A 15,923-nucleotide genomic window follows, 5' to 3' on the forward strand; every position below is an offset into this window, starting at 1 on the left:
CATAATCTTGGTTACATACTTCTAGTCTTTACATACAATAAAGGATTTTTTTTTTACTTTGAGCTTGAGTGCAAGTATTCTTTTAATTGACATGCACTCTAGGATTAAGTCAGTAAATCCAGTTCTATATTAGCAAAGAGCATTGTTTGTTCAGCGTTGCATGTGTCATGAGCACAGTTTGAATTGTAAAAATGAAACGTGAAGGTGAAATATGATCTTAGTAGAGAACGGAAAACAAAAGTGGCTTATATTTATGTGATTCCTTGTTGAAATTGTTTTTGTTCTTTGCTTTGGACTGATGGCAAGAATGCATTTTGCCTGCAGTTTCTTATTTAAACCGCTGAGAATAGTAAATTTGGTCAAAGGTTTAATTTATAGTATTTATGAACTATTGACATTGTTGTTGTATTTTTTTTAACAAAAATCCTTTCCATATATCAATATCTCCCTTTCCAGATGATTATGGATGCATATGAATATTATAAAACATATTTTGGGAAATAAAAAAATTACACTGATCAAATTCATAATATTTTACATATTATAATTGCAAAATAATTGCAAACAGTATTGACAAATTTGCTTACACACACAATATATACGTAGACAATTTACAAATGCATAAAATGTTTTAAACATTTATTCAAAGATTTCCTGTTTTTCAGTTTCATTGTATATATGGAGTCAAGCATGAGGTTACTGTGATGACCTCTTGAGCTTCACATGGAAATTAATGGAAATACAAATAAATAAAAGATAATTAAAGTTATTTAACGAAAATGATAACTTATAATTTTGGCTCCCCTTATAATTTCTTATCCATAATTTTAGTCTTTTTAATTTCTTTTATTTTGATTTAATTAAACATTAGACTTAATATATTTAAGGTACCATAAAAAAATTTGATTAATTAAAATATAAAAAATAAACATATATGCAAAATTAAAAAAATAGTTTATATAATGAAAAAAATAGGGAAACTAAAATTATAATTTAGTGTTAAGGAAATGTTTTCAAGTTTTATTTATTTATTTTTAAAATAGTTATAAAAATGTATTTTATTCTTACTTTAATTCTTCTTTTTAAAACGATTTATATAAGAAACAACAAAAACTTTTTTTGTCATTTTAATTATGATATAAACATATAGGAAACACAATGAAAATAAAACAAAACTATTTTCTCAAATTAAATAAACACTTAATTTTCCTTAAGAAAGTCTTAATAGCAACTTTAAGCAAAATTTTAAAGTGAAAATATATGCCCATATCTTTTTTTATCAACAAATGTTAATTGTTAATTGTAATTTTTTTGTTAGTAGGGGAGTTGAACTCAAGACTTCTCACCTCTCCATTCTTCCTTCATCACTAGACCAACCTTATAACTATGATATCATATAATTAGTAATGTATTTGTCACTAATTGTAAGACACATATTCCTTTAGTCCCTAATTATAAAATTATTTTAGAAATTTATATGTCTCTTTCTATAAATATTTTTCTATTTTTTAAGATGTATTAATTATTTTTTACCTACATACAATTACTTAATCATTCTCTCTCCAAACATTATTAAGAAACAATTGATTGAATAAAGAGATAAAAGAAAAGGGTAATTTTGAAATGATAGTATAATTAGTCAATAAATTTAATTTGATTAACTAATCTAATTATTTTTTTAAGGGATATGAATTAGTTAAAAATATGTTATAGTTAGAAAAGAATGGAGTAGTTAATTAATTTACACTTATTAAAAAGTTAGTTAATTTAGTTATTATCATTAAATTTGTTTATAATTATATTACCTCCATCCAAAAATAAGTATTTCATTTGAGAAAAAAATTTATCCCTAAATAAATGTCATAATTAACTTTTCAATTATTGATACCCTTAATTTTAACCTAACCATTGTAATTAAGTCTATGGCTTACTCTAGTACCAAATACAATAGTAGTACAATTTAAAAAGAATCATCATATTAGCCAGAAGATACTCTTTTTGAAAATGTAATTAATTATGTATTGTTCAGGTTAGATCTTTGTAAATACTTATTAAAATTGACTCAATTTTATAATCTTATTGGATAAATCTCCAAATAAATATTTTGAAGTACTAAAAAAATGTTAAGTTTCATGTTGACTAAAGACAATGTCAATATAAGTAAGAAATAATATTTCATGAGCTGACTTTGTGAAATTAAGTTAAACTTAAATTCAAGGCAGCATCTAGAGTAGGAGAACTTTCCAAATGCCCCACCTTACAAAAGTAATGTGATATGTGTGATTTGGACTTTTTTTGAGATGCATGAGGGAATCCTGTGGACATGTCTACACTAGAGTAAATTAAAAAAAATAATGTTCAAGAGAAGTGGCGAAGGTGGTGCAAAGTCTCAACACATTGGTATGGAGATGGAGATGGGTGGGAGATCCATAGACTCCAAAGGGACATGGTGCTCTTTGTGTTTTTTAATTTACTCCAGTATAAGCATGTTCATGGTGGTACTCTCTTGCATATCTCGAAAAAAGTCCAAATCAGACGTTACACATTACTTTCGCACGGTGGGAGATTTGGAAAGCTCCCCCACCATAGACGATGGAGAGAGAGAGAGAGAGATGGGGTAAATCTGGAAAAGAGTTGTGGTTGGATGACAACAAGTGTATGAGTAACAGGAAGATGGAGAGAGATGAAATAAATCCAAAAAAGAGAAAGAAAAAAAACAAAAACAATCTTAACCACTGATTTAAAAAATTAATAAATCTAACAGATGACATTATTTTCTCACGGTGGGAGACTTATTGTTAACTTATGTCTAGTTTGATTGCAATCTTCAAAGAATATATCAACATCCCAAGCGCGTTAAGTAAGGGATTACTAGTAGGAAATAATCTCGGATCAAAGAAGAATTATTAAGTAGTTCTGAATCACATGATTCCTAATAATCTCCACATGGCATGTTATTATTTTAAAAAAATAATCTAAAATACATGTAATGTAGAAATTGATTGGGAGTTTGGGACCATGACCAAATGGTGATTCTCGACCACCAAATAATTTCTCCAGGCAAAGGTGATATCCCTGCAACACGGGCTAAATCTCACCCAGCATAAGGTCATAATCTTGGACCATTAACTGGGGCTCAAACTGACACACTAGGTTAGGTTGAGGCAGATATTGCTTGACGTACAAAAGCATTACCTAAGCAGATATTCAAAACCACTCTGTGAGCACCACAATTTTCTTACAAAATGGTTGTGTGATTACAGGAACAACATAGTGATTATACGTGATAGTTCGTCCTATGACATTAGCAAAATGGATTCCCTACTCACTCTAACCAATCGACTCTAACATAAAATCAGTCTTTTCGCAAGCAAGTAATCTAACACTTGTTACTTTACTAAAACTTTCATTGACCTGGATATTGAAGTGTTTCCTTGCTGGAACCTGTTTCCCTTTACCACCTGAGATAAATAAAGTATCATCATCTTGAAATAGTGCAAGTCTAGTTACTAGATCTCCAGATAAATCAACTAATTTATCGAATAGTTAATTCAAAAGGTACGTATATGATTTCCCTTGATGTTTTGGTTTCAAGTGTTGCGTCTATAAAAAAAAAAGGAAAAACAACCATGAGCATGCTATAAATGCTTTCGCTTCGCCTGAAACAAATTGTTCATTAGTATTTCCTATACAAAGCTAATGCGGTGCTAAAACAAAACTATTTCTTACCTCTGTTTAAATATATTCGGGACCAAAATCTCGTTACACATATCTCAAATAAATTATGCCAAACATGATTTGAGATAAGTATTATCTGAAAACACACAAGTTGTTAATGAAGCAAGGCAAGACCGTTGCCAAAGACAATATTAATTATTAGCAAGAGAGGAGAGAAGATAAGGGAAAACCCTTTTATTGTTTTCCCCCGAAAATAGGGTTCTGAACCAGTACAACTACATAAATATTCTGCTTCAAACATAGAACTTTACAAGACCATACACATGCAACCAAATTATCTACGTTAACACAGACTCAAACAACATAGTTTTATGCCGTGCAAGATAATATGTTCCGCTTCCACTAGTCATCATCAACATAGATAGTCTCTTGCTTGAACAGGCCACCAAATACTTTCCTCACCTCCTTTGGTGTCTCTGTCTGCTTTGGTTTTTCCACCTTTGGTTTAGCTGCACTTCTCTGAGGTGTTTGTTTGACCACTGCTTTGTTAGGCGCGAGATTCCGAGCCTTGGCCTGTCCCCTTACAGTGGCTAGCTGCACCTTTGGTTTCTCATCCTCATCAGGCTTTTGGATTGAAGTAGTAATCTGTGAGCTCAACTTTTCCCAGGAAAACCCTGCACCAAAGTCTTTTGCCTTGTTCAAGAGGTTTTCAACTGAAGCCCCGCCAGCCTCTGCCTTCTCTTGGGCCTCTTGAGCCAGACTTGCAGCCCGTGTTTCTTGCTGTGAAAGCCTTTTCACCTCTTCTTCCAACTTCTTTGCTGATTCAGAAGCTTCACGGGCCTTTTCAGCTGCCACTCTTGCTTCTTCCTCTGCCTTTGTTTTTTCCTGCATTTCAGCATAGGCTTTCCTTCTTCCATCCTCAGGAATAGGGCTGTAAAGGAACTTATAAATCAGATAGAAACAAATACTAATCCTACTCAGATGGAAGCAACACAAAATCATTGCCCTAATACAGATAAAAAAGAGAAACAAGTAGCAGCTATATATCAACTGTTTTACCTGAAAAGTTCATCTACACGCTTCAAGGGGGCACTGGGATCCGAGTGCACTTTCACAACCTATTTGAGAGAGAAAGAGAGTGTATTGGTTACCTAAAGGATTCAATCTTTATGCTTTACAAATAGAATGTTCTAAAAGAGAAAACTTACATACTATGTTGTTCTATCAATAATCATCTATGTTGATCTTTAATACAAAATTTTATTATGGCAATTAAGGAGGTGAATTTCAATTCTGATTAGAGAACAACACTACAAGTATTTAAGTAAGCTTTGCCCTAATTGAAAAACTTCCTGCTAATCTTTTTATTAAATGAAAAAAAAAAATTAGAGAAATGCTATTGCCTGTAATCCTAAAACAAATGCACTAAATAATTCTTTTGAACAGAATTTCTAGTATTAACTGAAACTTATAGGAAATCACAAAATTGTGTGCATCTCACTTAACTCATGACAGTGTGTTAAGAAAAGTGTATTTAAAACGGAGTTGCTAGAAGAACGCATCAAAATATTGATTTTTTTTATATATATTTTCAAGTTTACTTCTTCATTCGATACTAAAGTACTAAGATGGGGATTAATGTATTACTCATCTCAGTTAAATATGAAGAAACACTAGATGCATTATCTAGCTAATATAAAAGGGATACCTTGTTTTCTGCTACCTCTGTGTTGGAGAAGACATCAGCCACCAACGATGCGATCTTGGACTTTGCTACCTATAACAAGCATCATTTTCTAAGAAACTATTACCTACAAATAAGAGTGCAATAAAGGGAGGGAAAAAGAGATACAATATCCTTCTGATATTATCGCATACATTGCATTACTTTATAGTCGTTTGCACTGGCGCTTCCTTCGCCCAAGACAACCACATTGTAGGAACTCTCCGGTGAGAAATCATCAGTCAAACTTGTCTTGATGAAGGTGTACTTGACATCCGTTTCAATGACTTTCTGCAAGAACTCTTGTATGGTCAACGGTTGAGACCTGGAGAAGAGGTTGTTGAAGAAGGATGAGAGGCCATCCAGTACATTGTAGGTTGAGGCCCCAGTGCTGCTCTCGTCATAGACGATGGCCACATGGCCTACTCCTGCCAGCTGTGCTGCCTGAACCACTTGCAAGGCATCTGATGAAGATACCTCTGCGGTTGGACCATTCTCTGTCGGACCAATGGTGACAACCACCTTGCCGGCATTGCCTATTGCTTTGGCTATTGTGTCTGCATTGTCAAAGCTTGATTGCACAGCGTTCAGACGCTTTGCCTGTTCATTTGATATAATCTGTGTTGTTGTTCACCATGCATTAGTATCCGGAATACACTCCAAAACAGAAGCTTCATAAAAAGTTCAATTAATGGGTTCCACTATTGGAGTAAAATGAAATGTGACACACTGGAACTCACTTTCAAACCCAGTTAAGAATCTAAAGAGGATTGCTTAAATGAATACTATTGGAGATGCTCTTACTGAATCCATATGCTCTGTTGCCATATCAGATCCAATTCATTAAGTAGTCTGAATATTATTTTAAAATTGCGTTTCAGTCTCAAGGTCTAATAGGCATAGTTTTTATTTAATTCTTTATTTTACATGGTATTTAATAGAGTTTGTTATGCGATATTCTTCGAAATACAATACGGCATCATACTATAATTGAAATGTTTAAAATAGGAATGTTACATTACCGATTTGATCATATTCTTCTTTTAAAAGTATAATTTAGTAGGAAAAAGTTTGATTTTAAAAGTAGTATGGTAACTGAGGGTTGATACATTAACAAAAATACCTTGTATTGAGTAGCGAGACGAGCAAGTTCTTGGGCAGAACCAAGTTCGGGGACTCCAGCCCGTACACTGAAACCTTCCCTTAACAACGTTTGTGCAATGCGAATACCAGCCTGCCCCGTTGCGCCGGCAACAAACACTGTTGAAGGGTCCTTGCGCCTTGTGTTTCCAAAAGAAAAGCCTGGCGCAGAAGTGTTGCTTGGAACTGGGATCAAAGACGTTACATCGGGTATCTTTCCAAAGTCCAAACGAAAGGGGTTGGAATTGGATGAGTTATCTTTTTCTTCAGCAGAAGAAGAATCATCTTTGGGCTTGCCTAGTCCAAATGATGGGAATGATCCAGACTTCTTGGCAAAGACTCTCAGCCTTGGATTCCGGAGGCTCACCCTTGAATGAGGACTGGTGCTTAAAAAAGATGAATTGGATGTAAGAGTGGGAGCCATGGCATGGATGGATTTCCAAGGTGACCCTCACCCTTCAATAAGACTCTTTTGGATTGTGTGTCTCTACTTTCTAGCTCTTCAGCCTTTGAATCTTGTTTTTCTTTCGTCTTGTGAGAATTATTATCTGAATGGAAGAGGCAAAGCGGAATCTAGCCAATTGCCTGGAGCCACGTACTCAGATTTTATCCAATACAGAAATTTCCAACACCAAGCGTTCAAATACCACAGAAAATGACACTCTCTTTCAACATATGAATCGATAATCGTATCCCATGATCTAGCTATTTTTTCATCCATTAATGCAGCACTGTGCTAGTTACGGATTTGTTTTACGCTAAATTTTTAGGATAAGGGTACAGTGCCCCAATATAAGGTCTGAAAAGCTTTCATATTTAAACAACTTAACAAGACTTACATTTACCTCGGCTAAAGAAAAAAATAGGAGCCATAAGCCATTTACATAATACAGTCACGTAAATTTAGAAAAATACAAAAAGGTATATACTGTGTATCGTAAGTTTCGAACATCGTATGTGACCAAAAAAAACAAAAAGCTTCGAACATCGCGCAATATTAAGCTTAAGATTCGCGTCTATTTCTCTTTGTAGACCATATTAAAGCTTGCGACAAGATTCAAATTAAAGCTCAACAATTAATAACTACAAAGAAATATGTTCGTGAGTTGAAGAAAACTGAAAGTGAGAGCGGAGGTTAGTTACTTATGGTTAGCATAACAAAGTTTTATTAAACCGTGACGATAAATTCCATCTAATTACTTGCATTTTGTTTTTGCTAAATTGCTGAATGCACAATAGAGATAATTATTTTTTATAGGCAAATATTAATAGTTTTGTTAGAATATTAGTCAAAAATTCGAATCCACAACAATGTACGTATGGGCGTGGAGCTTGTGCTGCTTTATTGTCATCAGACTCACCAGATTTGGATGAGATAGATGAAATGTTTTGATTTAACAATGTTAATTTATGAATAAGCATTAATATACCCTTCTATTTTTTAAAATAACATTTAACTTACCCGAGCCTTCTATTTTTAAAAATTACCATATTTATATTTGACAAACACTGGTAGTATTTCATCCAACAGGGAAACCACCCTTAAAATTTCTCATAAGCAAACAAAGAGCGAAAATATAGGTTTTTGATAGCATTATAGTAAAATTGGAAGCAAGCATAACAGCCACACAAACTCTTAATTGCCCTGCACGAAAAACCACTAGACCAGAATGCTTAAAACTTAAAAGCATACAGCTACATCAATCGCGACGGACCCCACAAATACATCATGGAGAATTCCGGGAAACACATTCCAGGAAAAACTCCCGAGATGCCAATGTTAGTTTTGAAAAATATACAACCAGAAAGAACCACCTACGTAATACATCAGAGTTACTTATGAAGCTATTCTAGAACTAAAAAATATGCTAAAAGAATGAAAAACTTCACCTGAATTGAAGTTCAAAATAAAGGGTCTGCACATGGTCTTCTCACCAGGTCATCTAGAGTTGACATAAAATTCATCTACCAAATGACCAGAAAGCTAATTTAGTACAAACCTCATTAATAATATTACCAAGACCTTCAGGATTAATATGATCTAAATAAGAAAATAGCCATCATTACCAACCACATCAAAGCCAATGAGAAAAATACAGAACAAACGTGGAACAAACCAAGATAACATAAAAAACAATAAAAGCAGAACCAAGATGCACCACCCAAATAACATGAAATTCCCAACTAAGGGGAAGACAAATATTACCAGTAAATATAGGACAATGTCTGCATAGAGTTGTACTCGACAGATTTACTCAGAAAGCATCATCTATCCATTTCCGCTGCCAGCATTAAAGATAGATGACATCAAACATTTACCGATGAATAAATAAACATAACATTTGCAAAACCAAGTTTCTTAAACAAGCTAAGATATTTCTCAATAAGTTTTTAAAGCATAAAACAACATAAAACTTGGATGTGATGCATTTAGTTATTCATGCCCTTCTTTGCTTTGAGGGATTCAAGAGCCTTGTTCCGCAATTCAATCTCAAGCTTCTTTTGCTCAGATGGTGTAACTACACTATCACTTTGATGATAATCCATTCGTTTAGCCTCCTCATCACCTGAAATATCATCTGTTTTACTCTTCATTTTCAGCTTCTCCGCACGCCGTTCTTCCCTTCTGCGTCGCTTCTCTTCACATCTTCGACGCTTCTCCTCCTTCTGCAGCTTCTTCTCCTCTTTTCTCCTCCTCTTAGCCTCTTTCCTGTCCTCTAACTCAGAATCATCACTATAATCCTCATCAGAAGATGTATACTTTTTCTCAGACCTTTTATGCCTTTTCCTATCCTTTCCCTCCCGTCTATGCTTACCACTATCCTCAGAAACAGAATCATGTGAAGCATTGTGATTGACACGATCACCTTTTCCAACTAAATCTTGAGTGGTTTCGGATTTGTGATGCCGATAACTGCTTTTGGCATAGTTTGAATGGGATTGGTCCTTGACATCTGATTTTTTAATATCTACAGCATAAGATTCTTGAGGCTTCTCCCTGGAAAAAGTTTCTTTGTTCATTGATGACTTTTGAGCAGGAAATTCATTGCCCTTTCCGGAAGATTTATCACTGCCAAAGGAGTTTATCATTATCAGATATGTATGCAGTGTGCAGGCATTCAAATTAGTTAGAACAGCTACAGTATGCCAATCATATTACCGCATTATCTCCTGGCCTTTCTTACTCCAATCATTGTTATCATAATGATGTTCAGAAGCTGGATGACCTGACACCCTTTCAGGAGAGAACTCCTCGTGACGATATTTTGCAGGTGAACCTTTTCGCTTACTAACAGGGAAATGTTTTGATATCTTTTGTGATGAATTCATTTTTGGATCTCTGCTTTCTCTACCAAAGATATAAAGAAAATGAGAAAATGGAGCGGGCAAAACAATAAATAAATCTATAATAGTAACTTGTATTCGTAAAAAAAAATCAACCAACTAAAAGTTATCCACAATCAACATCAAACCTGGAATAGTGCGTTTCTTCTGCTTCATCTCTTGTATCTGGGCTGTCACGGCTAGGTCTTTGGGTTCTTTGTTTCTTCAGAGGATTCGTGTTTATTTCATTGGACAACTTATCTCTTCTTTGTTTCATAGGGCTCTCATGAGGACTAAACATTTTCAAAAACCAAAAAATGAGCATAAACATTCCAAATCTAAGTCATGGATGATAAGATAAGAAGATAGCATGAAGTCAAGGAAAACTACCTTCGACCTTCACTGCTGGTCTCACTCCTTGCTTCTTGAGATACAGATTGAATTGGAGACTTCTCAGGTGTGGACATTGAATCTTGTGATTTATAGTGTGAAGCTTTGCCACATTTATCTCTTATTGCCGACCCCAGAGGACTAGAGGGTTGACGAGTCACGGATTCTGTTCTGCAATTTAGGTGTCCCCAAAGATTTTATAAATTTACTTGCAAGAAAAAACCTTGTCAAAACTATCACTACTTAATTTAGCAGTTCCAGACAGGGTGTGGAGTAGAGTCATTATAATATTTATGATTTTGAACTTGAAACCTACTTCAGAAATGAATAAACAATTCTGTATTTGAAAATATTTCTTTTAAAAAGCTTTACTATTATCACATTAATAAATTCATGCACACCCAAGAAAAAACAGAATCACTATTATTCAAGCATTTCCTTAAGTGCTCCAATACCTGACTCTCCCCATAGAAGAATGCAAGGGACTTTTTTGGTGTCTTGGAGAATTTTTCCTAATTGGAGATGGAGATACACACCGTATTGGAGATTGAGAACTCTGTTCATCTTGAGGAGACCTCTGTGGGGAGATATTGGGAGATCTTTGCTTACTAGGAATAGGTGATCTACGTTGCAATGGAGATGGAGAGAGTGAAGGAGTTCTACTACCATACCTTTGTCGTATGTGGGAGGGGGATTGCATGGGGGAGTCTGATCTATTCTGCACATTGGTTGGCGGTATTCGGCGTACTGGTGAAGGTGACCTATGCCGAGTAACAAGTGATCTTCGTCGTCTAGGTGAGAGTGACCTCCGTTGTCCAAGAGGTGATGGTGATCTATGACAGCGCCCAGGAGAAGGTGATCTGTGTCGACGCCCAGGGGAAGGTGATCTACGTCGGCGCACTGGAGAAGGTGATCTACGCCGACGCACTGGAGAAGGTGATCTACGTCGTCGCACAGGAGAAGGTGATCTACGTCGTCGCACAGGAGAAGGCGATCTACGTCGTCGCACAGGAGAAGGCGATCTACGTCGTCGCACAGGAGAAGGCGATCTACGTCGTCGCACAGGAGAAGGCGATCTATGTCGTCGAACAGGAGAAGGTGATCTACGTCGTCGAAAAGATGGTGATCTACGATGGACTGGAGAATGCATTCTGCGTCGTTCAGGAGAAGGAGATCTAGATCTTCTTGAATAAGGTATCCTCCTATGAGGAGAACGTCGTGGGGAATGCCTTTGAGGAGAAATAGATCGTCGTCGTGGAGAACGGCGAATCCTTTCAGCAGAAAGAGAGGGACCTTGAGCCTCTGGAGACCTAGATATACTCCTTGACCTGTGTCTACCACTAAACAGCATATACCCATTAATACAAAATGACAAATCCAAATTAAAATTAAATGCACAGTATTATACTTATTAGAAGGCTAGAGGGATGGGCAACAAATTGAAGATCCAACAGCTGGCCAAGTTGCACATTTAATTATGCATCAAATTTTGGATTAATGAATGGCAAAAGGTACAAGCATGAATCAAATAAAAGGAAACGTAGTTAGCAAATATATAAGCATACCCTGAATAACTTCGAGAATTTGAAAATGATTTGCTCATTGACCTTGAAGGTGAGCCTCTGCCACAGAAGGCAAACACCACATATTACATTACAGTCTTCCAATTCAATATAAAGATGGAAAATATATTTAAAACTTAATTTTTAAAAGTGTTACCGATGAGGTGAAATGGAAACTGCAGGTGAATGTGGAGACCTAGAAAGCCTATAATAGAGTAACAGCCAATTAGTACTTAAGAACTTGATTGCAAGTTTCAAGGAGCAGAGCCAAGTTAGTCAAGATTCTCTACACTTAAATACCAACCAAATACTCAAATAATAAAGCAAAAATTGAAGGGAAAAAAAAAGTTGAAAATGTGTATGGCAATGATTGTGACTTGAGAAACTTAAAGATGTAATTCCAAGTTCCAACCACATCTATTATAACGTTCAAATATCACATATAAATAAATAACAATGAAATAAATTCAAATGACTTCATAATGCTGAATATTTCAATAATTTTATGAAGGTTTCATTATTTTTTTAGGTAACATAGGCAATTTTATGGTTGTCAAGTCATGGTAAAATATGAGCACTAGTAGGATATAGCTTAATATTAAAGAATGCTTTTTAAGTTTGTTAACTTAGTCAATTTTATACGATAAACAGACCTCTTATGAAAATAGTATGTTACACTATATATTTTCACTTGTGCTCACGCAAGGATTCTAGATCATCAGCTAGAACTATGCCTAGCCTTTTCCACCATAAATAACAACTTTACAATCCACCCACTATAAGAAACAAACAATTTTAGTTGATATTCTGAAGCTTGACCAGCAGGGAAACCATTAAAAAAAGAAACAATTGTCACCACATGTAATGTAATTATTAAAAGGAAGGAATCAATCCATTTCACCTGCTCCTTGCTCTAACACCATTCCTCTTGTCAGTTTCCTTCCCATCCCACTCCCGGTACCCTGAATCCCTGAGCTTCAAAGTTGGATCTGATGCAGTATCATTATCCTTCGAATCAAATCCACCGTCCTACAGTAGTTTGAGGTAAAGGACATGAACCCAAATAATTGCAGAAGCTAGCTGAATGCCATGGAAACACAAATGGAAGTTAAAACCAAAATCTCGGCTCTATAAAATGTATCTCCAGCATGTACAGAGTAGTATTACCAGTTTCTTCAGCCTCTCTTCCATGATCTCTCTATCTTCATTATCTGTTTTCCTCTGAATTTCACTTGCAATCAGATCACTTTCAGCCTAAAACATCCCCAAGACAAAACTTTTGTCAGAAACACCCCAAAAATAAAGGTATTTTGTGATCAAATGAATGGCATATTGAGACTCGAGCACCTTCTTCTTCAGGAGTTCTTCTTCCTTGGCATCCAAGAACTGCTGAGGAACACCACTTGCATTTTTCTGCGCACTGAGAAGCAGCATCCAAAGCTCTTTCATGAACTTTCCAGTGTTTTTTTCCATAAATCCAGTAATTTGTATTTGAACTTCTTTCCCATTCACTTCCTGCATCATAATGAATAGAATGTGACCAAATGGTGAATAATAAAAGCGCAGATATAACAAAAAGTTGGTGACAAACCAAGGAAAATAGCAAAAATACACTACTGTGTGTACATTAACTATAGTTCAGTTTGGAGGAGTAATATTTCATAATCACAACCTAACAGAAAATAGATATTAGCCAAATAAATATAATATAGATTTCAAAATATACACATTAAGAGGGGGGAAATGACAATAATATTGAAAGAATCAATGGAATGGCAAATACAAAGGAGAAAACACCTTTTAATTTCCAAGATTAAAAACCGTAAATTACCTTCGCATCCAGAAGACCGTGTATGAAGTTAATAAGCACTTCATCTTCAAACCCAAGAAGCTCAGTCACCCTTCTGGTGATCCAAGGCTTAATTACTTCCATATTCACCTTCGTCATGTCCACCTACAAACCATATTTCAAGCATTTCTGAATTTGAAACAAAAAGAGGCGGTGCCTACTGACTAGCGCAACACGTACTTTATTTATCAAGTTCACATCATCCAAATAGCAAAAACACTTGAAAAAAACCCTGAAAAATTACAGATCAAATTTAACCAAGGAAACAGACCAGATGCTCCAGTTCCGGTGCAAACTTCTGCGATTTCATCAGCTTCGCTTGCTTGTTCGAAAACCGAGTGTCTTGATCCGCCGATGTGCCCTATATACAAAAATTCAACCAATACAATTCATAAGCTAAGTAACAAGCTCCAATTGAGATAGCAAATAATATAAGATCTAAGAAATGTTGAGATAAATTAGGTTTAATTCAATTCAACAGAAGAGTAATTGCAATTTGCAAGCTCAAAGGTTGCGCTATACTAACTCGAAAGAAACCGCCCGACATCTTCTGATGCCAATCGTTACCGAACGGAGAGAAGAGTGTGTAGCGGAGATTGCACGTGTGAATCTACGCACGGAGGTTCGGAACAGCACTTTAGTTCAAGCTATGGAACGCGCCGATACAGTGATATATATAAGGGATAGAAGATGGATGGGTTCTGAACTTCTTATTCTCGACACTGAGTTGGAGAAGAGAAGCCAGCTCCAGAGGTCGACTGCGGAACTGTGTTGGAGTTCAGAACCTACTGGAAGCGTGCCCTAATTGAACTGACCCGAATACAAAATCACCCTTCGCATGTGAAATTACAGTTCTGCCCATCTGTAAAGAGGGGAAATTATTTTTGTTTTGTTGATTTTGTTTTTTTTTTTTTACTAAGTGAAAAATTAGTTTAATTGTTTAGTAAATAAGTTTTTTTAAGTTCGTGGTTTTTAGGTTTTTATAATTTTTTTATCATCAATATATTTATTTAATTATCATTTTTAAATAAATCTTAATTTTATTATTTTTTTATCATTTTATAATTTTTAGCTACTTCAATAATTAATTTTATCAAATATTTATAATTTAATAATCTAATTTTACAATGTAACATATATTAATGTAGCAATTTAAATTTAACTATAATAAGGGAGTGAATGTGTTGTGATTCATGATATTCAAAACATACAAAAGAGCACAAATTAGAGGGAGAAAAAGTATGAAGAAATAGTTAAGTACATTTTAAGAAGCAATCATTGTTATACATTTATTTGTATGATCATATAGTTAAGTACCTTTCATGGCAATTATTTCTTGTGGGTCTCTATTGGGGAGAGAGACAAAAAAAATATTTTTTTAAAAACAGTGTGGATCTTGATGGTTCTTGTGGAAGAACCAGATCTCCATGTGGAGATTTAGTTGCCAACTTCAATAATGGATCTTATGAAAATTAGATCTTGAAATTAAGATCTTCTTCCAAGAATCACTGTTGGAGATACCCTAAGTATTTACTATCTTAAAAATAAGTTGTCAACTAAAGATGTAAACAACTTTAACTTTTCTACATTTAATATTATATGACATAGAAAGTTGGAACCCTTTGTCCCATCTTGTGAGAGCATCTCAAGTTACAATTAGCTTTTCTCTTTTAGCTTGCAAACCGACCTTTTTCCATTTCATGTTCATCTTTGTTTTCCTTTGTTTTCTTCTTATTCGAAACCACCTTGTAGGACCAACACAATGACACGTTGAAGCACACTAAACTCGATCGTGTTGAAGAAATCAAGGTCTCTGGTTTGTCAAGGATGAACTCAGCTAAGATGGTCAGAGATGTAGCTTCATTGTTGGCACATTTAAACATACTAGAGTTGCCATCACTGATGAAATCGAGAACTTACTTGTTCAAGCTTCTCTTTTTCATATTCGTGCAAACTCGCCACGACCCACCCACGACTCGTTAAATCCAAAAATGAACAAACCAACTAGCTTCATGGTTAGATGCAAATAAAAAAAATATAATGGTTGATTTTGGTTGGATTGACCATTTTGAGCCCAAATCCAACCCTAACCGAACGATGCTTAGATGCTCAACCCTAACTAAGGCTTCTTATGTGTGTATGTGTAAAAGAACATGACACTCGGGTAAATGTATCATACAATTTTTCTCTTATAGTAGAGGAAACGTTTTTTTTTTTTTTCTGGGAAAAGAAACGTTTTTTTTTTTCTGGGAAAAGA

General features: G+C 35.0%; 2 protein-coding genes across 6 annotated transcripts; both read right to left on the minus strand.

Annotated features, from left to right (window-relative positions):
- Positions 1 to 3,897: 3,897 nt before the first annotated feature.
- Positions 3,898 to 7,118, minus strand: LOC100801140 (protein PLASTID TRANSCRIPTIONALLY ACTIVE 16, chloroplastic). The gene is made up of 5 exons (XM_003537927.5): positions 6,525 to 7,118; positions 5,567 to 6,019; positions 5,387 to 5,455; positions 4,738 to 4,796; positions 3,898 to 4,609 (listed from the first exon to the last, which is right to left on the minus strand). The coding sequence occupies exons 1-5, from the start codon at positions 6,963 to 6,965 to the stop codon at positions 4,081 to 4,083; spliced, it is 1,551 nt and encodes a 516-aa protein (XP_003537975.1). The 5' UTR covers positions 6,966 to 7,118; the 3' UTR covers positions 3,898 to 4,080.
- A 1,084-nt stretch (positions 7,119 to 8,202) lies between these two features.
- Positions 8,203 to 14,474, minus strand: LOC100790051 (serine/arginine repetitive matrix protein 1). 5 transcript variants are annotated; one of them, XR_001383475.3, is made up of 15 exons: positions 14,193 to 14,474; positions 13,938 to 14,027; positions 13,649 to 13,771; positions 13,165 to 13,332; positions 12,985 to 13,071; positions 12,719 to 12,846; positions 11,975 to 12,022; positions 11,821 to 11,877; positions 10,711 to 11,595; positions 10,256 to 10,426; positions 10,015 to 10,158; positions 9,702 to 9,890; positions 8,748 to 9,611; positions 8,432 to 8,506; positions 8,203 to 8,356 (listed from the first exon to the last, which is right to left on the minus strand). XR_001383475.3 is itself a non-coding variant. In XM_041006721.1 (13 exons), exons 1-13 carry the CDS (start codon positions 14,211 to 14,213, stop codon positions 8,972 to 8,974), a joined length of 2,535 nt encoding a protein of 844 aa, XP_040862655.1. In that variant the 5' UTR covers positions 14,214 to 14,474; the 3' UTR covers positions 8,709 to 8,971. The 5 variants fall into 5 exon arrangements, 2 of the variants coding, with proteins under 2 accessions (XP_040862655.1, XP_003539073.1); XR_416719.4 differs by having other exon boundaries at positions 8,203 to 8,506; positions 10,927 to 11,595; XR_416718.4 differs by having other exon boundaries at positions 8,203 to 8,506.
- Between the last annotated feature and the right edge of the window lie 1,449 nt (positions 14,475 to 15,923).

This window comes from Glycine max, chromosome 11 (assembly GCF_000004515.6).
Source record: "Glycine max cultivar Williams 82 chromosome 11, Glycine_max_v4.0, whole genome shotgun sequence".
NCBI lineage: Eukaryota > Viridiplantae > Streptophyta > Magnoliopsida > Fabales > Fabaceae > Glycine > Glycine max.

What these genes read in the sequence shown, in the direction of transcription:
- LOC100801140 (XM_003537927.5), bottom strand. Translation starts at nt 6,965, where the DNA reads ATGGCTCCCACTCTTACATCCAATTCATCTTTTTTAAGCACCAGTCCT. An exon ending in CAGAGGTAGCAGAAAACAAG is followed by an intron (nt 4,797 to 5,386) that starts GTATCCCTTTTA and finishes TCTCTCAAATAG; the next exon opens with GTTGTGAAAGTGCACTCGGA. An exon ending in CGTGTAGATGAACTTTTCAG is followed by an intron (nt 4,610 to 4,737) that starts GTAAAACAGTTG and finishes GTTCCTTTACAG; the next exon opens with CCCTATTCCTGAGGATGGAA.
- LOC100790051 (XM_003539025.5), bottom strand. Translation starts at nt 14,213, where the DNA reads ATGTCGGGCGGTTTCTTTCGA. An exon ending in CACCGGAACTGGAGCATCTG is followed by an intron (nt 13,772 to 13,937) that starts GTCTGTTTCCTT and finishes TATGGTTTGTAG; the next exon opens with GTGGACATGACGAAGGTGAA. An exon ending in AATTCTCGAAGTTATTCAGG is followed by an intron (nt 11,596 to 11,820) that starts GTATGCTTATAT and finishes TATGCTGTTTAG; the next exon opens with TGGTAGACACAGGTCAAGGA.